Source organism: Phasianus colchicus, chromosome 4, assembly GCF_987193195.1.
Source record: "Phasianus colchicus chromosome 4, bPhaCol1.hap1.1, whole genome shotgun sequence".
Taxonomy (NCBI): Eukaryota; Metazoa; Chordata; class Aves; order Galliformes; family Phasianidae; genus Phasianus; species Phasianus colchicus.
The window spans coordinates 60,393,906-60,418,998 of NC_143439.1; the positions used below are offsets into that span (position 1 = coordinate 60,393,906).

The following is a 25,093-nucleotide window of genomic DNA, read 5'->3' on the forward strand; positions in this document are numbered from 1 at the left end:
AGAGCCATCAGTAGAAACTTCTACTGGTATTTGATGATTCTGAAGCTCTATTTGGTAAATCACTGCAAAACTATAAATTTGTCTCCATGACTTACTTGGAGTCTGAAATGCAAATTTTTGAGATTTTTTGTTTCCTCGATGGAGATAGGACTGGATAAGTAAGTTCCATTGGATAGAGTATAGACTAGCTAATACTTTAGGTTTTTGACATTTTGGACTAGAACAGCTCTCTGTAAGCATTGCCCTTTGACACTGTGTGCAACAGTCTCCAGAAAGTTCATATGGAAATGGCGGAGTTGACTTAGTCAATTATTTCACCCTTGGCTTCTCAGAAGATAAATTAATGCATGCACATCCTGGTGCTAAATAGCAGTTTATTTTGCTTTCAAGCAGAATTAGAAAATCTCAACTGTACAAGAGTTTTCCCTCTACTCAAGAGAAAAACAGCTAAAAAAGGTGCATACTTCTTTATAAATAACAGCTCAGCAAATGACATGCAACGTGAAATAACGTGTCCTTGTAACATGCCTCTGGCTGTGAGTGAATTAGTCCAACTCTAAACAGATAAAAGTCAAGACTTTGAGATTTCAGCATCTCAGTTGCTTGTTTCTGCATATCCACACCTATAACCTGTGCTTTTTTTTTAAATAAAAAGTGTTTCTTTGTTCCTGCATCATGATGTCCAGACATCGTGACCTGTGGGAGTCTACTTCTGAACTTAAATATTCTGATGGCATTGGTGCCAATTGTGGCACCTTGTGGAAGCACATCCAGATTCATACAAACAGCTACAAGATGCTTTTTTTCTTCCTAGATCTATCATGATCCAACACCACATGTTCTCAACTAATTTCCCATTCTACTGAAATCTTCAAATTCCAAAATTACAGTGATTCACAGAGTCGCATCACGGCATGGCATTCATTAGAGCACGAACAGATGGCTCTGAAGGTCTTTTTATGAAAGGACAGTACAAGGCAGTGATTACTAGTGAGGGGACTATGAACCAGCAATCAGAGGTGTTTAGCAGTTTAAAGTCTTTAATTCCTATCCCTCTGATAGGAAGTAATACCACTGTTTTAAAACCAGTATTTTAATACCACTGAGTATTTCTTGAAACAAGGAAAGATGTTGGTCAGAAGCAAAAAACAGTAAATTCAAATGCCTACTTCTGCATAAAGAGAAAAAATATTAATATAAGAAATAAGCTGTATAATTAAGAAAATAGAAGAACTTACTTAAATATTTATATTTAGTTTTTTCAAGATTTATCCTATAAAACAGACTGTTAGATAGTCAGCACTAAAGAGAAAAAAAAAAAAAAAGAAAAACTGTTAGGGATTAAACAATATCTACTGAGGCCAGTGTAGTCCTCCTATTGATTTCAGGGGTCTTTGGGTCTTGCTTCTTTTGTATCCTTATGAGAATGTAAAGTACTTTTAATTTGTTAGATATTTAGAGACCTGATCTGTAGGAAAAAAGTGTTAGCGTTCTGCAGGGACGTGAGCTGCATTACCTGTAAGTCAGTGAAGTCTATGATATGCATACAAATTTAGGTCCATCTCATCCAGACAGAGGTGAGCATCTCTTATGACCATGGAGTTTTGTTATCAGGCGGTAGGCATTCCCACTGCCCCTGAAGGAGGTTCATAAGGGGGTAAGGTAGTTTATAGGCAACTATTCAGTTGCTGCTGCCAGACTGTAAGGCAAAGATAGCCCTTTTTACTCCCTGCAGAACTCATCTATAGATGTAGAAAACATTCAGATTGGAAGGAACCTCAGGGGATTTCTAGTCCAACTTCCAGCACAAAGCACAATAGGGTGCAAGATCAGATCAGGCTTTCCAGGGCTTTATGTCAGACAGGGACTGCACACCCTCTCTAGGCAGCCTGTTCCACTGCTTAGATGTCCTAACAGTGGTTGTTTTTCTTTGTGTCCAGTGTTAACCTCTCTTGTTTTATCTTACACTTGTTCTTTGCATTCTAATTTCTGTCTTTTGAATAAAAGTATGTCTTCTGTCTATTCAGATGAAAGCAGCTGGGAGTGTATTTGAAAAACCCAAGACTTCATTTCAGAGTTTGTACGCAACTGATTTTTTTCAGTAAGCTATCCTTGGTTAGCTTGGTTTAAGTGAAGAGTTGAAAACTCAACATTCCACATTTAGAGAAAACTAGACTTCATAAAAAAGTGAAAATACCACTAATGAGTCATGCTAGTAAACTGCTATCAACCGAGATGCTCATAGTTACTGTGGGATTTTAGAAGATCAGAAGAATGAAAATGTAACAATACTTTAAATTCTGTTTTGAGCTAACAAGGCAAAAAATGAAAATTAGGGGTTATTACATATGTAAATTAAGACCCATTCAACATTGTTATAGTTGAAACAATTCCTCTGATAATATTAAAAAGAAGCCTGAACTGGAGAGGAACAACTGTCCCTTTGTTAGAAATAAAACAACATATAAAGCCTTTTGATGTAATAAAGAGAAAATATAGGCAAAAGCAGGAATTTACAAAATTTTATATGGCAGAAACAAAGACAGTAGTCGTATATTTGCTTCATATATAAAGGCAGGATAAAACGGATGGGCAATATTAGTTTTTCAATTCTCACAGGTTTAAGAACAAGCATAGACCTTGCATTCAGCATGATTATTGATATATTTCAAAACGATGAAGAGAAGCTAGCTATCTGCATTTGCTGTATGTGGAAGGACTATCTTGAATCAATTAGATTAATCCTAGCTGGAGGAACTCAAGCTGGTGGTTCTTTTACTCACATCGATGGCTGGAGTTTTCTTTAGGCCTCCTTAGCATTTTTATGCAAGTATGTCTTGCAATAATCAACTTTAGTTTAATCTCAGTTGTACAACTAAAACCTTGTTTATTTTGTTCACTTCATTTATATGAAATATGAACATTTCTTTCATGTTCCAAAAACAAATAGAAAAGTTCTATTGACCACCTACATACTATTTATATTTGATATGCCTGTCACATCACATCTTACAGTTCTCTTTCATTAACTAAACAACTCTATTTGTTGTTTCCTCTCAGACATTCCTTTTTGATTTGTTGTTGTTATTCAGCCTTCCAAGATCTTTTCTTTTTGGGTGCTTTATTTCAAACACTGTGAAATCAGCTAACTGTTTTATATCACAATACATTTTTCAATATTTCCTTAGGTAAACTGAGTAAAGCATGGTTGATTTCATCAGCCACAAGCCTGTTCTTTCTAGATTAATATTTGAAGTCCAATAGAGGTTAAAAGGGATCAAAAGTGTCAATGTCCTGGCTGCTACTTCATAGCAGCACACATGAGACTTTTTTGGAGATTGCTCTGGATTTCAGGCTTTAGAGTAAATAGCATCGCCATATGCTTTGCAGTCTCTTTTATATGACTATTTAATTTATATAAGGAACACAAAAGTGTGGCCTCTTCCTTTTAGAGCAATTAAGATCATTCTCTTCTAGTCATTTTATCTGGCACTGGCAATATATTCACCTAATTTTTGCACTCTTATTGAGATTTCTCAGATTCCTTTTCAGCTGATTTTTTTTTTTTTTCCCGTGTCATATAGCTAATTAACATTATGTTACAACTACAGTGAATTGCAGAGCATTTGAATTTTAACCTCCTTTCATGCTAGAGATAGGCTATTTATTCCTACTATTTTCTTCATGAGTTTTCAAGCCCTGGGATAGATTTGAATATGTGGAAGTTCTGATTAGCTTCCATCTGCACTGGACTATACCAAAGATTCTTTCCAGGTCCCTTACAGATCTTTCATGAACTTGCTTTTAGCCAAAAGGAAGAGGAAAAATAGTGATGAACAATTAGATATGTTTCATAGATTCACAATCTAATTCAGTTTGGAATGGAGATCCAGAACTGCTAGAGTCCACTGCTCTGCACAAAGCAGGGTCAGCTGTAAGATCAGAACAGGTTTCTTGACTTTCATTTAGTCAGGTCTTGAAAACCTCCAAGGAGAGAAACCACACAACCTTTCCAATTCTGAATTTAGAAAATTACTAACCAAACTTAGTAATACCTGGAAAGAATGTGGATGGAAACAGTGAATAAAACTGAAAATGTTTGAGGTTTACTCCTTTACAATCAACAGAATCTTTTCAAGTGAGTTCAGGAGACTCTGATTGGCATATACAATGAATATGAGTTGACTCATTGTTTTACTCAAGAATGTCTTTGAGCAGTGGATGTCTACTTGATCTAGATATTAAAGATACAAATAGATTATCAATTTTTCATTATTACTTGGAGAATACACGAAGCACCTTTTTAAGGTACTTATCCTTCAGGCAGCCTTATTTGACATTTCTAGCTCGGTGAATGAAGAAAGATAGAAATGGTTTTGTAAGCAATAGCAACAAGTAGAAACTGAACCATATTTCTTCCAACTTTTTTTCTCATTTGTTTTCAACTCTGCTTTTTTGGGTTGTTATATTAGTTACAATATATAACCTTGTCCTGTCAGTGAGTGAAAACTTTGAAAGTTTATCTTCTTCTATTTCTATGTTGCTCTGATTTTTCTGTGTATAAAAACAAGAGCTGGAGTAGCACCAATACAGAATGAGAAAGTCATGGTTTAGAAATCAGTGTTATAGACAGCTCTGCTGTTGGTGAATGGGTTTGAAGGTAGCCCAGGGCTTTTCTGAGTCTGGACATGAGTCAGTTTGCTATTTGCAAAAGTCTTTAGAATTTTCTAATGAGCTAGTTCAAGATACTTGGATTATGAAATGAGCATTTCAGTTCATTATGTCAGCTAGCAGTTTAAATAACAGGAAAACTCTGAAGTTAAGGAACTGAACTTCACATCCTTCTTTTCCCTGTCTGAACATGCTTGCTAAAAGGAAAAATGTTTTCTGATGATGTGTAGTCAAAACAGAATTTCACTTATTTAACATTTCTGAATTTAACAGCTTAACTAAAGAGTTATTATCTTTTAAATCCACATCTCTACAGAAACAGCATTTTCACTATATAAATTAATTTAACCAGAGTATTTATTCAAAGGAACTAGCTGCCTTTTGGTGAACACCACAAGCCTTCCATCCTGATTATATCCTGTAACCGTAACTGCAATGCTCCTACACTTTCCAAGTCTTCACACTGACTGTGTTGAACCCAAATGTATTAAAGGTGCGAAGACATGGCAGTGGGCTCATCCTCTCCAGTCTGTGAAGCTTTCAACAAGGTGCCTCCAGAGGGGTGATCTTCGAGTGCTATGCTGTAAACTGGGAGTAACTACATAATAGAGTGCTACTGGAAAGCACGCTTTTTACTGTTAATTTGTGCTTTATTTTCTCATATATCACATGAATCTAGGCAACTCCAGGCATGTGATCTGAAAATAGTAGTATCTTACGCTTAAGGGGAAAAAATACACGTAGGAAACTTGTTCCCCTTCTTGTTTAGATTAGCCCATGACATTTACTTGCTGTAAAATCAGTTTAAAAGTTTGAGATTGGAGACATGGTGATGAGTCTATCAAGTTGCTTCAGGTATAGATGAGTCTATCAAGTTACATCTGCAAATTGATACACCCTGCCATACCTGCCCCCAGCTGCGGTCCTGCCTCAGAGAAAATGAGCAAAGACAGTGATGGAAAAGATCCCTCAGGTAAGAATGAGTATCAAGTATAAGCCACTGCTTGAGTTAGTCACAGAAAGACAAGCAGAGGTATAATTTTTACTGCTCAACTTACTGAACATTGCAGATACAACTGCATGTAAGATATATTTGACACTATATGCGGTTGACTAGTGGATTTGTCATTGTCTTTTCTGGTGACAATAAAAATATATAGTCTGTGTAATAGTGCAAAACCATAATAGATATTCATATTGCTTAAACTCATCTTAAAAAAAAAAAGAGAAAAGGCATGGGCTTGTTGTAATAAGCAGTCCCAGGGAGATGCATTGCTATAGACTTGACAGTAGCTCATAAAGTCAAATATTTCCTTTCTCAGTTTTATTCTCAGTGAAGTACTCATGATTTTATCATTCCAATTCTAAGTGTTGTGGGTTTGTTTTTTTTTTTTTTCTCCTCAATTTGTTGAAAACAGTTTGAAGAATGAATTTATCACTGATATCAACAAGCCACAGAATGGCACTCATGGATACGGCTGTGACTCCAATTTTTCACCCATGTGAGAAGTGAAGATTCATATTATGCTTGTTAAGTCTTGTAGAGACAAAGTTTTAAATATTTAATTCAGTAGTTATTAGTCATAATTGTAAGTTCATTTCCACTAAAAATCTTTGGTAAACTTTCAAGTCATGGGCCATCCACGGAGTTGTTGAAATCACAGTTCAAACTCTTATTGGGAAACAGTTGTTAGTAATTAGAGATCAGCTCATTACTAGCAAATATATTTGATATCGGATGAGAAGTAGCTTTTCTGAAAACTGTCTCATTAGCTGAGAGATCATGTATAAAATTACATATAAAAATGTATAACATTTCCTATGCTAATTCAACCAAAGATAAGTCTTATAAAAAGATATTCAAACCTACAGTCCACCTGTATCTCACAATGTCAGCCATGTAAAATCAGAGGAAGGAGAGTTTCTGATATGTTAAGCGATGTGCCAAGAGAGTGTGAGGAAGAGGAAAGAAAAAAGTTAGAAATCAGAGGTTTGTGGTTGACATGGATTCTAGGAGAGATCTCCTCTTTACATTACAAGTATAATCAAATTTTCTCCTGAATCAGACAATTATAGATAGCCTGTAAGTTATGCAGAAGAAAAACAGGTGTTCACACTGAAATATTGGTATAAATTTCCATTCCAGATGGTAATGCGTAGTGAGATCTTTTTCCTTATGCACACACACATCCTACAATATTATGCAGAACGTGATTCAAAACAATTCCTTATTTATTCTGTTTCCCAGCTGCTACTGCACAAACTGTAAATATAATCTTAGTGTACTTTATAATTTCATATGATTCTCAGGAAAGGCTAAAGCATCTGGAATTCATAGTATTAGTCTGCAAGTTGACTTTTGTCAACAAAGATATCGAAGTCACTTCATACATAATGTATACAGTTGCTATTGCTATCTTATTCCTGACATTTCCTTCAGAAATCATTCTACATTTAAAGTAAAAAAAAAAAAAAAAGTTCTGATGCAATATTATCCTTTTGCAACACTTCATTCTTCTCTGTATTCCGTTCATGGGAAAATTAGGCAAAATTTGTTAGTGAAATCTAAATATGTGTAAGTACATATTTCAGACAGGATTTATAGAGAAATGTTTAAATCAGAATAATCAAGTCATCCTTCGGCTGCATTAAAATACACAGATCTTTGGAATACATTTTTCAATGCCTTCTCTTCTGAGATCTGTGAAGAATTTAGCCCAAGGGGCAAATATTTTGTTTGAGGCAGATCAATGCATCTCCTCGTCAGGCAATGCAATACTGCTTCAAAACTGCATTAGATGTGAGCTGCCAGAGTGAAGGCACTGTCCAGCAGTGGTGAGGAAAAGTTGTCTCCATTGTTCTTGACAGCAGAGTGAAGGTCAACTTAAAAAGATAAGCAAGGCTCTCTTAGGCAGTGTCTTTTCCTTGTGCCAAGAACATCAGAGTTGAACTGATGTTTTGGTACATCACACTCCCCACACTTCCTTAGCACCATCCCTTTCCCCAGCCTGCTGTCTACCATTACAAGCAGACATGTGTAGATTCAAGTGCTAAAAAGGGAGCTGCTAGACCTGCTTGGGTAGTATAAGATCTAGCAGGACTCTCCAATATGTGAGTGATCATGCGCATGAGCATGGCAGATTAGTAGGTCTGGCAGAAAGGGTAGATCAGTGATGTTTCCAGTGAACTGATTTCTTGTGTTTGTCAAAAGCAGAGTCCCTGAGGCAATCAGGCATGTCCAGGATGCAAATCTTCCATTTTGTTGTTCCCGCTGCTCTAAAGAGAAAAATAAATCTTGAAAACCAAATCTTTGTCATTGCTAACTATATGAAAACAAAAACATATGAAATAGAAACCTAGGCAACCTCTTTAGTATGCATGTTTTCAAGGCAGTAAATAATGTAGATAAAAATCATTTACCTTTGTATATGATATGATTTTCATTGCTCTAATTTAAGTTACTTGGCCCCTGCAAGCGTATGGAAAACATTTTTAAATTGCAGATCTTCTTTTGCTATGAATTATAATGCATGCATTTACTTATTTTACAGGGATATCAAACCTGACAACATATTACTGGATGAGCATGGTGAGTAAATATTGACTGTATTCTCCGAGATGCCTCTAATTTGTGAGCTGTCTGTGATATGGTGAATCGTGGTTTTTGAGTCAGCTTGAGCTGCTGGGTTGCAGTCTAAATCTGGACATTCTGCACATCCCTCTGTCCATTTGGCAGTTTTGCAATATTCATTCATATGGAAAAAAAAAAAAAGATCTGACACTTGAAAGAGTTGAACATGAAAGAATTTAATAGGAATGGAGATCACCAGGGATACCAATCAAAAATAAGTTAATATTTTAATGACACGATTATTGTAAGTCACTATAATCACTATTTAGGGACCTTCCAATACAGCAGTACCAATCATCTATTTTCTGTACTGAAATCATGAAGGATTAGGAAATTTCAAATAGCAAACTATTGTTCATCTGAAATTATTTTCCTAAATTTAGATATGAAATTTGAAATTCGCCTCTAAAATGCCTATAAAATTTTCATGGTTCTACATATAGTTCTGGCTTTAAGAATATTTAAAGATGTCTAAACAACATAATTAGCTTTGAATTTTCAAGACTATTTCCATGATCTCGAGCAAAAAATGTGCTGAGTGAATAAAAATTCTGATGTTTTTTAAATGAAAACCATACAGATGCAGAGAATATATGAAGTATTTTGCTAAAATAAAATGCATCTTTTTGCAACCATTTATAGATAGCAAGGATACAAGAAAATACAATAAAGGGAAGTTTTGACCTTGTATTAATTAGAACAGAAGTACAAGATAAAGACAAAATGGAAATTACTATGTGTTTGCTGCTGTGGGAAAGACTTGTTTTTGCTTTAGAAATTGATTAAGAGCAGTTAATCTCTGAAAAAAATATAGACTTGAAATGATGCCAAAGATACAATTATTTTTCAAAATCTGTTGTAGAGCTGCTGGGTCAGCACATTAAAGTTGATTAAAGAAGTAACATTTAAGACAGCTGGAATTTACCTCTGGGAATACTGACGCCAATAAAGCTTAATAATATTTGAGTCTTATACCATCTAGGACTTCAGGAATTTAGTGTTTCAGACTCACGTGTTAATTTTCCCTAGACACTAATATCAGCAAATAAGCATGAAATAGAAATATCTTGTCTTTAAGTCCTATGTGAATTAAAGATGGAAAGGCAACATGAAATGACTATGAGAGTGTTAAATCTGACTGACAGCCTTTGAAGTAGTTACGCTTATCTCTCCTTGCTCCTCAGCAAGGTCAGTTACAACACAAAATCAGTCTCTTGGAAGTGCTTTCCTATGGGATCCAGTGTATTGTAGATGAGCAACACAAGAGCCAGCAGTATGCTGCAGAATTACATTTTGGTGACTATAAGATATTCAGCAACGAAATTAGCTACTGCCAACTTGGAAATACTGGGATGGATAGCCCCTGCTCTGCAGAGCAGCATGGTGCTTCACCAGTCTTCACCAAGGTAGACCTTGATGAGCAGAATTAATCAGCTCACAGACCTGCTGTGTGGCTGGGAGTTGTAGTTCTCCCAGCCTGGGCAAGAGTCCCTGCACTCACTAAATGAGGTGACGCAAGTAGTAATAGTGTCTGTACCATGCCGGTCATCGTAGTTTATTTACAGATATAGGCTCATTTAGGTCATCTGATCCATTTTGATTGTCTGCACTTAAGCATTAATATCTATTTCTCTTCAGTGAATAATACTGAGGAAGTTTTGTGTAAAGATATAGAAAACCAGATTTTGCATTTAGCCACATGAATCCTATCCAAAAGCCCAAAAAAGCTTCAATTAAGATGTGACACTTCACAGTAACACAATTTTTTAAGGAACAATCAGCTTTCACTTACCAAAAAAGAAAAATTAAGAAATTGCTCAATATATACATGCGTAAGGTAAGCAGCTTTTTTCCTTTGTTTCTGTTCCTATGGCTGTTGGGTTTGAGCAAATCCTCACTTGCTGTAGTGTAGGAACTTACTGTTCTGCTGAAGTTCTGATGCAATAGTGCATGTGTTTGGTCACAAGAAATGTCGTACTATATAAGAACTGTGAAAACAGATACTTAAGATAATATTTAAGCCCCTGGCAGAAGACGATTTTCAGATGTCCTTGAGATACTCACTCTCTCATGATGGGAGAGATTAGGGACATTTTCAGGGTGCCGCAGCAGAAACAGTGGCATCTCATTTTTGGTTCAATCTCCAAATCGAACTTAGACCTCACTAAGTAAACAAACACAAATCTCTTCTGTTGTGTTTTCTTCTCTCTTCTCCCAGAAAGCTTACAACTATCAATAATCTCTAAATTTAGCAGTAGTGTTCTCTTCTTCCAACATGTATCTCAAATAGTTACTCCAGTAACAGCTGAAGGAACTGCTTTGTGGTTCATGGGAGCTACTGTTATTGTATTATACAGAGAAAAGAACTACAGAATTCTCCTGATAACAGTATTCTGTTCCCTCCACCACTCTTTTCACATTAATGGTTTAAATCCGTATATCAGAAATGAGAGTGTTTAAGACTAAAGATTGACAAATCTGGTCTACGTTGCGTTTTTCCTGAAATGTCAAAGAAATTAATGATACCTTTAAATATTCCCATGATCTATTAGTTATTGCACCTGAGGATACACATAATGCCTGAAATGTAGAAAAACAGAGTATTAACCAAATTACCATACTGTCTTCTTTTTCAGAGATGATAACTTGTTCTTTCTATAGCTACATAATAGTGTTATTAACATCTCTGATCATTCTGCAGAAATCATGAAGCTCCCCTTTTGGCATCCAGATTTTGTGTAGTGCAGAGCAACCAAACCATTATTATACTCTGTTTCCAATAAATTTGCAAGGGTTTGATTTCCTCTCAGGCAAGTGTGAAATGATGTCTTGAAACAAGATACAGCAAGGTTTCTGCATGGCTTCCCAAGAAAGAATGGGTTGATGATCGGAGTAGATCATCTTAGTGGTCTTTTCCAACTTTAATGATTCTGTGTTTCAAAGAATTCCCTTCAGGATCAGACACGGGATCTCAGCCAATATTCTATCACAGCCTGAGGCAAAAGATAATTTCCACAGACAGTGTCCTTTGCCACTTCTAGTCATCAAATGCTTCAGTGCTCCCTATCACCCGCAGTTTTTATATTCTCATTAAAATCTGGATGGATCTTAATGAATTTGTCTACTGCCTCTTTGAAGCTGCTGCCAAAACTGGCCTCTACAAGCACATGGGGAAACAAATTCTACCAGTTCACCATCTTTTATAAAAGTGTTTTCTTTCATCTGTTTTGAAACTTGCTGCTTACATTCACTTTATTAATCATCTTTATGATATCCCAAAACTCCTTTAACAGTGTTTTTAATTGACTGGTTTATTACTTCTATCAGTGATAATTTTACTCAGTAATCATTTCTCTTACGAGGGAGAAAGGCAGATTCAAGTTGGTGTGTTTATTTGCCTTTTTATATATGACTATATTATTTTATGATCATCAAATCTTTCCTTAAAACTCCATTTTCTTGTTTATGTGAGATTCAACTCTCATTAGAAAAATTAACATCAAGTTTGAAAAATGCAGACAATGAGCAATCTTGGCCTTAAAACTAAAAATAGGATGAATAAAAATCACCACCCATAAATTCAATAGTTTGAGCTGAGTTGAGTGCTGACTCCTGAACACACCTTCAGCAGGACCATCAGGCTTCTAGCAATCTCCTGATGATGAGTGTCCAGCTGCCAATGCATGCAACGTTCATCTGGATACAAGATGACACTCTTGTACTTAATAAAGGTAGAAGGCGAAGAGCTGTTTTTTAAATAGTTCATAGAGTTTGACCTTCTGGGCAAACCAGATCTGAATTTGATCCAAAATATTACTATGCAGAGATTTCTTATCAGCTCTGATGCATGCTGAGCTGGTGGCATTAACTCCAGACTGGTATTTTTTTCTTTCTGCCCTTAGATTCACTCGTTCACTTTCATACCCTAGAATATTAAAACTCACTGAACTCCTTATGCTTTTTTACTCTGCTAAATGTTAGTCAGCCAGCCTTAGCTACCTATCAGAACTTGTTTTAATTATGATCTATTCTCATTTAGCAAAAAATTCAGTTATTGTCAAACAAAGACAATTTGTTTTATGCCTCAGATATCAGGATTTGGGGTCCTGTGATGTACACATGCCCCATATGTATATACCTCATAAATCACTTCTGAGGTGCACACATAAAGCATTGAAGGGTCCTACACTGTAGAAACTAACTTACGGATTTGCCATCTTAACTGGAAGCACACTAGAGGAATGCAATTCTTGAAATAATTGCCATTGAGATTCTTTCTACTTAAGATAAAGAGTAGTTGTGTCACTAAAGGATATGGTCTAGTGGGCATGGTAGTGATGGGTTGATGGTTGGACTAGATGATCTTAGTGGTCTTTTCCAACCGTTATGATTCTATGAAATATATGTGTAGACGTAGCTGAAACCTGTGCAATCACACTTGAAATAGCCATTTTGCAGAGAGCTGGAGAAATGTATGGATTTGCCACCTCCACTGTCTCCTATCCTCTCATTATCAGGCAGTCATGCAGCCTGGTGATACTTGAATTTATTTAGGTTCTGTTGAATCTGCTGTGCATTGCCCTGCTTCACAACCCTTAATAGCCAAATCCAGGTGGTGCTGGCATACTGTTCAATCCAGTATTGTACTTTGTACATGAGAAGGAAGCTAGGATACTTGGCCTTAGGCTTGATGGTCAGTTTTTCTAGATAAAATCCAGAATGTGAGATCAAGTACAAGGTGTGAAGCTCAGAAGGGAAAATGTCCCTGTGAACTGAAATTTTGGAAATAGCATAGAATAGCCGGAATTGTTGCATTTTTACTGCAGAAATAGTTGTCTTTCATCCCCCCCTACTCTGTCCTGGTGAGGCCTCACCTGGAGCATTGTGTCCAGTTCTGGGCTCCCAGAACAGTACAAAAAAGACAAGGATCTCCTGGAAAGAGTCCAATGGAGGGCTACAGAGATGATCTCCCCTATGAGGAAAGGCTGAGCAACCTGAGTCTGTTCAGCCTTGAGAAAAGAAGATTCAGGGGGGATCTGATCAATGTCTATAAATATCTAAGGTGTGGGGTGCAAAGGGACGAGGCCAGACTCTTCTCAGCAGTGAGTGGCAATAGGACAAGGGGAAATAGCCACAAACTGAAGCATAGGAAATTTTGCACAAATGCGTGTAAGAACTTCTTCACAGTGAGGGTGACAGAGCACTGGAACAGGCTGCCCAGCAAGGCTGTGGAGTTTACTTCTCTGGAGATGTTCAAAACCCACCTGGGTGCCCACCTGTGCCACCTGGTCTAGGGATCTGCTTTGGCAGGGGGGTTGAACTACATGATCCCTGGAGGTCCCTTTCATCCCCTACAATTCTGTAATGCATGTAACTACATGCATCAGCAACCATAAAAATGTCACAGAGACTGATTAGAAAAACTCATAGCAAACTGGGATCTGTTTGCAGTCCCTATGGCAGCACAACCACCCACCTGCCCAGAGGACACCTTTCCTGTCCTCCATGGCAAACTACCAGCCTTCTAAGCATCAGGCAAAAATTGTGTTCAGGCATCTCAGAGGCTGTGGAAGAAAAAAGGTGTTCTTTTTTCCAGAGATACAGATGTGGCTTTGCTGTGTGGTGCTGTGACTATGGGAGCAAAGCATTACTACTGTATCACCAGCAGCATGCAGAGCTCTCAAACCTATCTACTTCTCTTACAGAAAGGCACTTTTAACAAAACACACCAACCAACATATATAACCCTTCACATATGTGCTATTCTGGTTTTGTTAAATGAAAAGAAATCTAATAAAAGGGAGAGAAAACAATGCACTGCAGGAGAGGCAATTTCCATTGCAAATCAACTGTTTAGATCAGTTTGAATGGATATTATGTGATAGGTGTTTTGCAACAGGCTATCATGCTGGCACTCTAATAGGGAGAATCATTTGCAATAGTGTCATTTAAATGACACAACTTTATATTTATCTGTCAAAAAAAAAAAAAAAAAAGTATTAGTTTTCAAGATCCTTGCAGCTTTTCATTCTACAGTGCACATGGAATTAAAGCATCACTGCCATGACGTGCCTGTGTGTGGTTCAATTATCTTTCTCAATAAGCATTCTGCCATCATGTTCTATTGCAGAAATGAACTGCAGAAGTGCTCCTCACCAGCCATGAACTGCAGCCAACAGGAAGGAGGAATGCCATCTTGGAAACTGATGGCAAGCCAGGCTGTGCTCTCTGATTGCTTTTATGCAACACCTTCCACTCACTATGAAGGAATTACTTGCCTCTGCTCACTGCTTTTTTTTTACCTTTTGTTCATGTTTTTTGGGTAGGGTGTCTTAGAAGGCAAGCATCACCAAAACAGAAGGAGTTTTTGTGAAGACTAAAAAATGTGTAAAGCACTTCATCAAAAACTTCTGTCATGTAACCCCTTTGAAAAAATATGTTTAAGTTTGGAAATGAGATGTGCCTTCTTCCATTTTACTTTCAAAAACATCCTACGTCTGGCCAAATAGGTGGACTCTGAGAATTTCAGTTCACATATGACTGAAGACTGCTTGGAGGCTGGCAGGTACATTTCCTGGAGACTTTGAGTAGGATCTAGGTCAGATTGTCAAAGCAGTGTAATCGTTCATTGAGATTGCTGTTCCTTAGTCTGGCACTGAGGAAATGTTCAGCGTCAGGACCACAGGCAAATCAACTGTTACGTTCTTTTCATCTTTGGCAGTAAACATGGTAACAGCTTCCTTCACTCAATAACTGCTTCATGCCCAAAGCCTGCTCCACACTGTGGACTGAGTGAGTCTGAGATCCTGATTTTAAAAAAGAGGAGGGGAAAGTATCAGAGGAACTCAGCATTCAAGACTCCACCTAAAGGCAAGATGTCTTAACCATGATTTGAGTGTGTGGCTAAGTTGGGGAAGGGAGCACCTTTCCATGTTCTCCTCAATGGCATTGCCAGGTGGAATCACAGGCAAAGCATCCACAGCAGGAACAAGCCCTCAAGTAGAAGATGCAAAACATACCAGCAGATTTATGCAGATAAAATTGCGCAGATAGACACATTTTCATTCTGGATTTGCATTCAGTTTACTTGCCTAAGGCAAATGAAAATTAGCAATTATTGCCTTGCAGTGGTGGAGCAATTTACCTTGTGCTTGTCATAAATCACCCTAGGGAAAAAGTAAGGATAGCATGTTTGGGCCATCCAACTTGATTAGCTGTGTTTAAATCAGCAGTCTTGGTCAGGCAGCAAGTCCATGGTCTGTCTTGTGGCACATATTTTTCATCCTGTAATCTGCTGTCAAATGAAGGATCGTCAGGGACCTGCTGCTGTTACACAAATGCTCCTCTGCTACCATGAATCTAATTCTGTAGTTATTGTACTTTTAAAATACCCTTTTTCTTCCCAGCTCCCTTTTTGCCCCCAAGGACACTCTGAAAAAGCCAGGCTGATTGTAACACGAAGTGGATGTGATGGCAGACAGGTGTCATGAATGCAGGAGATTGTGAGGGATGGCTCTAGTTAGAGAAAAGGTGAGGTAGAGTTCACACATCACTCCAAGAAATTCAGCACTGTTCTGTGCATTCCTGCTCTGAAAAGACAATTGCTGTCCTCGGTTCTCACAGAAGGAGGAGGTTCAGGGATGGTCAGAAGTGAGGTCCAGTGTGCAAGCAAATAATAGATACTATACGGGGGGGAAAAAGCATGATATTGTTTTGCTGTCATAATGTTTTTGTTTTTAGCTATGAGGTGTGCTTAATAGTAAATCGTAAGACATTAAATTGTTAAGATTTATCTGTTAAATACTGAATAAAGCAAGGAATGTTTGTAAGATGTGCTATTTTGACTTCTGTTTTTACTTTGTGTAATTGCAGGACACGTTCATATCACTGACTTTAACATTGCAACCATAGTGAAAGGCTCAGAAAAGGCTTCATCTATGGCTGGCACAAAGCCCTACATGGGTAAGTTTTCAAGACAGTTTCAAAAACATAAGAAAATTCACACATGAAGCTTGACTCATGGAATATTAAAAGGATTTTAAGTTGTAAAAATAATAGCAAATTTGATTGGCTTCTTTTTTGTGAGCGTGTTAGGAATAGAAAATATCAGAGATGAAGGAACTGGGCAGGAACTTGATCTCCATTGTGCTTTTAGTCAGGGTCCGCTTGGTTTTGTGAAGCAAACTCAGGAAAGGCTCAGCTGTGATTTCTCCACAGCTGGAGACAAAATAAATGATCATTTTCACTGCTGTGATTATGATCTAGCAGAGAACACGTAATGTCTCTTAAAATGTATCTGGGCAGATCCTTAATTGCTCTGCTATGTTGAATTCCTCAAAGATTTCTCTAACTAACCACTTGAGTACTTGCCCTATAGTGCTAAGGGGCATTTTATACCTTTTAATCATGTATTTAGAATGCATAGCTTGAAGGCTGGGAGAGTAAAATGTGATTTTATTTTACCTGTCTTCATGTATCTCAAAGTTAAGCATCTTGGATAAGATAATAATTCAAATTTTCCACTGGAGCTGAAGGACAGAAGGCATCTCCTGTAGGTCATTTGTCCCACAGAATTGTCCACTAGCTTCCTCAACCAATAGGTGAAATTCATCCCACTTGTGGCTTTCTACTCATCTGCTATTTTAATTCTGTCTGTACACAGAACTAATATAGCATGAGGAGATGACTAGCTAAAGGCAAAATGTGTTCAGGTTCTGGAAGCCAGAAATGTTCTACAAGAGAAGGCCTAGCAGGCATGCTCAGAGCACATGTAACAACTATACACTGAAAAGTACTGATAAATTACCGTACTCTGAAAATGTCATTCAGGGAAGCAAAGGCCATTTTGCTATCTCACTTCTGCAAAATGGCATGGAATAAGAGCATTTGCCAAAGAATTAGGAATTACCACCATTTGTGCTATGAAAATTTTTCTTTTCATAGCACAAATAGCACTATGCCAACCTCCTATTAATGAAGCAGACAAACATCTTCAGGACATCTCCACACCAGCTGTGAACCTCACCTAGAAGGTTCACTCTGCACAGAAGCAGAGCTGTGTTTTTCAGAAATGGGTCTCCTGCTTTGGGGGTTAATAGAATACAGCAACACATGTTGCCAAACTGAGTCACTTGAGCTCATGCCAACCTGATGCTCTGTAGTTGACTTCTCTGTATGTATTCAAAAGAGACCAAGAAACATTTTATGTAGACCTGACTCAAGCGTTTAGGCTATGCAGAGGAATAAGGCTTCAGAATTTCTTCTTCCAGTATTTTGCACTGGTAAGCTTTAGCCAAGCATCTGATTTCATGCCTCTACCTGGACAAGATGGCCAATGTGACACAGGCATTGAGTGTGGAGCTCTAAGAGAGCAAGTCTGGGTAATGAGCTTTCCCTTGGAGCCAGGAACTGAGCATTTGCTGGTGCAAATGTTTCTTACTGGGAAAGGGAAGAGGGGAAAAAATGCTGCCACTTCACTTACATCAACAGCTTTAGTTTTAAAAGATTATTTTGTCCATATGCAGTAGTTTTGTTTATGAAAACAAAGCAAAAATCAGAAAAAAAGCAATTTTTCTCTAGAAGTAATTTAACCTCATCCCAACAAATGCAGATAAATAGCTGTACAATTTACTTGCTAAACTGATTAAACTTGCTGAAATGCCATTACACACGAATTGAAAGGAGTATTAAAAAATGCCAAAGCTTTCGGGATAGTAGCCTTGCATTTCAGTTTAAAGTTTGTTTCAGGGCTCACAGGTTCTGCTTAAATAGCTGCCTGCAATCTTTTAGGAGCCATAGCCATTAGATGTGCAAATTCTTTTATAGAGATTATTCAGAAATACTCTTGGAGAGTAGCCATTTTGCAGAGATTCAAAATCAGAATAGATATTTTCCATATTTAAACATGATAATGGCAACAGTTATAACAGTTGGGTCTTTTCTGAGATTTAATTTAGTAGTTGATTAAATGGCTGTTTTGATGGCCTTACATTTTTAACCTTGAAGTGACTGCACAGTTTTGTATTAGAAAGCATAATTATTATGAAAGCAGAAGAAATCTGAGTACTTGCTTAGGGGTAATTATCATTTTAGCATCTGTCTATCATAATCTGAATGTGTGTAATGAAAGGATCATCTGGCTGCTAATGATCAGAGGCAAATTAGTTAAAGTACTTGTACAAAAAGTTGAGTATTTCTTCAAATAATCTGCTGAAAATTATCAGGAAATAACATCTTTTGAAGCATTTTTCCACCCATTTGCACATATAGGTGGACACTACCTTTTTATTTCATTTTTGGTCTTTCTTTGCACGCTTTTCTTGTGACGAAAAAAAGGCTAGCTTTTAACATTTGAAAGCTCAAAAATCTATAGCAATTGCTGAGCAGTGGTTTGGCATTTTAGGGGTGAAATTACAAAAAAAAAAAAAAAGAGAGACCCCATCCTTATGGAATTCCTAGCTTCCACCTTCACCCTAAGGAGGAGTTGCTTGTTCTCTGTGCAGCTGGCACTTGCCAAGAGATGGTACATTTGATGCAAAGATCCTTGAATTCAACCTGTCTTAACTCCACTTACATCCCACTCCATGGTATTGTCCATTTACTACAAAAAATGGAATTCTTGTATTTAGGTATGGTATGTCCTCAGATTTATGTAATCACCTCCTCAGTGCAAGAAAGTTTATCTGACCTATGTCTGGGCTGCCACAGGCAGCTGAGCCAAGGTTGCCACTCTCTGCTGCTCTCATTCACCCTCCCTCCTCACATCTCTTTTCCTCATTTCCTTGTCTTCTTCCATCCTCTTTTTGACAGAGTGCATCAAACTCTTCACTGAGTCTGTGCAACTCAGTTATGGCAGAGTGCTCCCTCCTTTCTTTTTTTTTTCCCAAGTAGTACCAGTGTTGTTTTTTTTTTTTTGTTTTTGTTTTTTCCATTTCTGGGAGCTAAATGAGCTACTAGAGGATTTCTATGAGAGCCCTAGCTGACTTCAGAAAGGAGATGCATTAGAGAGCTGGAGAGAGGGGAAAATGGGCCATTTGGTTTCACCTCAGCTTATAGAACCATTATGTCTCTGAACCTACCTGTCTCATAGGCAGCAGTTTCACAACAGAAAAACAACAACAAACACAATAAAAGCCCAGAAAGAAAAACCAACAAACTAATAAAAGAAAAATGGTGTCTTTATGGAGAGACTAGAGCACAATCCACCAGCTTGTTTTCTTTCCAATGTTCCTTCCTAACCTCTTAGAAATGCAAAAATACTACAGCAGTCACAAGTTTGGCCTTTTCTACTCCGAAAGATTTAGAAGAGTTATCTTTGCATTTATTTTGGGTTGTGAGAAGGCAGGAAAGCACTTAGAGCTGTTAAAATTCTCTGCTTCATGTGAAAAATAATGGGTGAGGATTCACTTTTGAACAAATTAGGTATCTAAACTGCAGCAAAACTCGGACATTAAGAGGTTAACAGATATGGCCAGATACTAATGCTGTTTTTTCCTCTAAGTGTGTTGATTTTACTTTTTTTCATCTTTCAATTTTGTGAATAATTATGTTTTTAAGTTAAATACTAGAAGTACTTTTCAGCTGCAGAGCTCAGATTAGATAAGTGGATTTTTTTAACTCCTGATGGTTAAGTCCATACAATTTCTGCCTTTAAGGCTGTATCCCTTTTTCCACATTGGATCTATATAAGCCATCTAGACAATGACTGAAAAAAAAAAGAAGTGGGGAATATGGCACCATGTTTGATGGTAAGTTTTCATTATAGAATCATAGAATTAAAAGACTCATCACCTACCACATTCACAGAACTATACATCTCCCGGATGCCTCCAGCAATGGGGGGGAGATTTCACCATTTCCTGGGCAGCCCATGCCAATACTTGATCACTGTATTCATGGAGAAATCCTCCCTATTATTCCATCTAAACCTCCCCTGGTGCAACTTGAAGCTGTTTCCTATCACATCCTATCACTGGACGCTTGGGAAAAGATTACCAGGAATTTAAATCATAATTTAACCTCAATATAACAAGACAAAATCTCCTTCAGTTACTAGCTGAGCACCAGAACTAAGGGAACTTAGTGGCTGCTGTGTTATGCTGTCCTGGTTTTCATGGTGGTGAGGGTATGAGTTGTGACAAAAGGCTGGTTCGCCCTCTGGGTTATGTAGAAAGTCTCACTCCCATGTGGTTCTTGTTACGTTTAATCAGATATGAGGGCACAATGCAGTCCTCTATTTCAGAGAGGTTCTTAGAGGATTTCTCACTTTTCCAGTGGTCAATTTAAGGAAATATATATATATTTTAAAAGTTATAATTAATGCTTCTAGTTGATATCTGGCTGATATTGCTAGGAACAATTTGCTTGCATGCAGCATAACTGCATAAAACAGGTATTCAGGAAAAAATGTAGTGAATCTATATCATAAAACTATACTACCTGTTCTGATTAAGATACAGATCTTACAATTTTAAGCATGGCCTTCCAGCTCCTGAACTTTTTTCCTGCCTATTTGCCTACTTACTGAACGGTTACACTGAACATTGTGTATCTGAACCTGAATATTTCTTCAGAAACCTCGGTGGTTTCTCTACCTTCCTCCTTCCTGGTTGATAAAATATGAGCCTCAGTCTGATTTAGGAAACTTTTGTGTATCACCCATTCCTAATGTTATCATTACAAACTTGCTGCTCAGACATACCAGTGACTGTGAAGGTTGTCAAAGGTTTTATTGTGTCACAGTGCACTGGGCACTGGTTTGAAATATTGGCCCTCCAGCAGGTTGGTTGACTACCAAGCAAAATATTAAGCATTAAAATGCATCTAGAAAACGTTATAGATAATGTCTATCCCCCATTCTTGGGTTATTTATGAAGTATTTGAGTCCTAGAGCATATGCTTTTTACTCCCTGAAATATTTCCTTTTGAATGATGGAATTTCCATACATCTGGATGTTATTCAGGAATGTTGCAAGAACTTTCCACTTACAATATTTTCCTGTTCTTTTTTGTTTCTGGTGGTAGGGGAGTTAGGTAGAGGCTTTAGGGCTTTGTTCAGCAGAGACTGAAGTTATACAAATAATGTACTATGCCTGAACTTCAAGTCAGTCAAATAAAAAATATTTGGTGATATAAATATACCTGAAAAAAAAAAATCCAGAGCCAAAATAACAGCAGTAAATTACCTGGAAAAATTCAGCTACCCTTTCCTGCCTTGCATGCTTGTTATCTCAGATTTTCATGGCTGCTTTCATAGGTTGCTGTCATGGTGACGAATAGCTGCATGTCTGAGATTACCAGAGAAGTGTGGATTTACAGAGAGGTCCGCCAAACTTTTAAAATGTATGAGTCACCTATCTATTAATTAATAGTGTGTGGGAGTACTACTGGAGTCACAGGAGAGCTAGTGGATGTCCTGATATCAACCTTACAGGTAAAGTAAAAGTATTCTGTTCCTGAGGCAGTTACGATATATCAGGTACAAATTTGGAGTTAGATTTTCAGAAGCGTTCAAACATAGCTTTATTTGTGTTCACAATAAGCAGTGCTCTGAAATGAAATAGTTCTTTACAGGTAGTTGCTATTCAAGTGCATTTAAGGTAGTGTTTTCTAAAAATCCTACTCTTTCTACAGAGGGTTTGACTGTTTATTCACAGAGTTCTGCTGGTGCTGTCTCTACTGCCCTTTTGATCTCAAGGAAATATCATGTGTTCTGCTTCTTCTGATAAGCAAGAATTGAGAGCAGATGTGAGGCTGGGAGGTGCTCAGATAAATGCTCCCCTGTGTTGGTGAGATTCCAGCTTGTTCTAGGAGCACCATGGCTGAGGGGATTAACCACTGAGCTGCAAGTAGGTATTCATGTTCAGGCTCTGCTCTCATATTGAAGAGTAGAAGTACAAATAGCTCAAAAAGCTCAGGAGATCAGGAAATAAATTATTTTTCTTTTTTTAAACCTGCCTGAAAAAGACCTTATGCAACATGGAGCTCAGCAGGTATCTGTGAGAGGAAAGACAAATCCAGCAGAGGTGGGAGAAGGGACAATGTGCAGCAACTTCTTGCAATGGAGAATTTTTGCCCTCTGAATAACTTCTGTTCTTGGGTCAAAAAATGTGATTTGCACAGGTTTTGGCATGCGTAAACCCATGGCAGGAATACATGATACCTAGTACTGAATATACATAAGGCTAATCTTGCAAATAGTAAGGGGGTGTTTTTGGACACAATATTTTCAACAGATTGTTGGAGAAACTGTAACACTGCAGCCACTATGAGCATTTTGATGGAGTAAGTAAGGTACTTTAAAAGAGGGGAAATTTAGGTTAGACATTAGAAAATATTCTTTACTCAGAGGATGGTGTGAGGCTGCCCAGAGAGGTTGTGAATGCCCCATCCTTGTTCAAGGCCAGATTGGATGGACTCCTGGGCAGCCTGATCTCATGTAGAGCAGCCCATGGCAGGGCTGTTGGAGCTCAGTGACCTAAGTCATTCTATGATTCTGTATAATTTCATATTCTGGAGCAGACCATGACACATTCGCTATTGTTGAGCTTCCTTTCAATAGGACTAGCAACACCAGGCTGTGTGCCTGAGGTTGAGCTGGACCTTCAGTGGGAAATAGTTTCTCTACACAAATAGAAGGACAAGAACTGGGTTCTGTCCAGTGCTTAAGTAACACACAAGGTTTTATGAGGACAGCACTGAATGAGGGCAGGCAGGGTTGCTTGGCCTTAGGACAAACTAATAAGGCATTCTAAATGCAGTGTCTATATTCAGGGAATGGTTTGTAAAGTATTGGCTTTGATTGAATAATTGCCTTAAATGTGAGTATTAAAATTATTGAGGTGTATTACGTGAATAAAGGTACAAAATGAGTACCTTTATTACAGTGCTGTAACACATCTAGACTTCTCACTATAAAATTGCTAGCCCAGCATGGTCAGACTTTAAGCAGTACTCTATGTTATACAATAGAAGTTAGCACTTTTTTAGACTGAAGTTCTAAAAGTCAGAAAGCTATCCACTTTAATTTAGACCTTTGCAGCACACGAGATAACTCTAGGAGGCAAATCGATAGTTTAACAAAATCTATGCTTATATTCAGGGAGAAATAAGTTGTTTTCTTCTCTTAAAAAACAAAACAAAACAAACAAAAAAAGCCACCTTATTCTATAAATAGAATATCACTTGTCATCACTATGGTTTGACTTTTGTTTTCTGTTTAAATCATGACCCAGAAGAATTACTGACCTTCTCTGTCTTTATTTTTTTGAGGAAACTGAAAATTATTCTTTTCTCTCATCACAGTGCTGAGAAAGCAGTTAATATTTCACCAGACCTTGTCAGTTCAAGGCTCTCAGAATATTATTTTAAAAGGCAAATTAACTTTTTATTCCGCTCAGTCTGTCATCCATTAAATCTGAGTCAGCAAAGTGCATGAATGTGACTAAACTATAAACACACTAGATACATCTAGTCATCCACACATTTTAAAACTAGAAAATTCTAGGGTTGCAACATTTCTGTACTGTATACATTGTTGGTATGTGTATATATTTACTTATATATCCTCAGGGACTAATGTGTGGAAGCAGAACGATACCCTACTGTGGTATCACTCTGAAACTCAGTTAATAACTCTGGAATTTCTTTTCCTGTCTCTGAAACATTGGAAACGACAATAAAACACATCACTGAGGTATGATTTGCTACACGATTAGCAGAGTGAATTGCTTTACAACCTCAGACCTCCACTTCCCCTTTCTGACATGTAGGGTCTCTGCTAAGATGCAAATTGACTGCAGAGAGCAATAACCAGCCAACTGGATGGCTAATGCCTGCTCTTTCCTTCCTGATAAATGGTTTTGGACATCCTAGTCATCAACAAACATTCAAGCCAAAGCACTATGGCTTTATTTTTAATTTTAATTTCACTGTGTAATATTAATAACATTGGTGTTTTGTAGGCTTTATTTGCCAGTTCTCACTGACAGTGTTTACCTATCATGGACAATTAGTTCTCTACAGCTAATCAGTCTTCAGGAATCACTTGCAAGATATTGTTTAAATACTGTAAAGGAGGAGATTTGTTAGCGAGAGGGAAATGCCACTTGGAGATAAGTGTAGTTCATTTCCCTGCACTTTTCCTCTCACCATTTTAACAAAGTTTCAAGGCAGACCATGGAAGCTGCTGATGAGTTACAGTCAGTAGCAGCTCTGTAAGCTCCTTAATCAACACTCCATAACCTCCTGCACAGTGCCAGGCAAGTACACCAGGCGCTCTTTGATTAGGTTCATGCTAAGGAAGTGAGCCTTAAATCAGCTCATAAGACAAGAAACTTCATTTTGTGCTATTTGAGATTCATTTTAGAGCCATTACAAGGCCTTTAGTTATTAAAAGGCCTATTCATTTTATGATTTAGTCCAATGATTTTTCATTATGATTAAACCAGAATGCTCTGTTAAAAAAAAAAATAAAATAAATAAAGATAATGGTTGTTAGGTTGTTATTTGATGCAACCATTGTGACAGACCTCTGACTTTTTTTTCTCATGACAGCCTTTTCATACTTGCCACTGGGCACCAAATTAAAATGGCCTGAATTTCAGACCCATGGAGAGCTTATAGTTCAACTATGGAATTAAATGTTCTGCATTCCTATGAATGTTCTGCAGACTTTTAGAAATCTTAATTAAAAGCATTTTATTCTATGTACAGAGCACTCTTTCAAAGCAAGAAAAAGTAGTGAAGATCAGGGGTCAGTGTTTTTGCAATTACACTGATATTCTCTTTTAT

The 25,093-nt window shown here is 37.5% G+C and overlaps 1 protein-coding gene across 1 annotated transcript in view; it reads left to right on the forward strand.

Moving 5' to 3' along the window:
• Nucleotides 1-25,093, forward strand: part of STK32B (serine/threonine kinase 32B) — a 146,401-nt gene that overhangs the window by 93,896 nt on the left and 27,412 nt on the right. Inside the window, exons 6-7 of the mRNA XM_031588368.2 lie at nucleotides 8,223-8,260; nucleotides 16,175-16,264. Coding sequence (XP_031444228.2) covers nucleotides 8,223-8,260; nucleotides 16,175-16,264 — 128 coding nt within the window. The remainder of the gene's footprint in view (nucleotides 1-8,222; nucleotides 8,261-16,174; nucleotides 16,265-25,093) is intronic.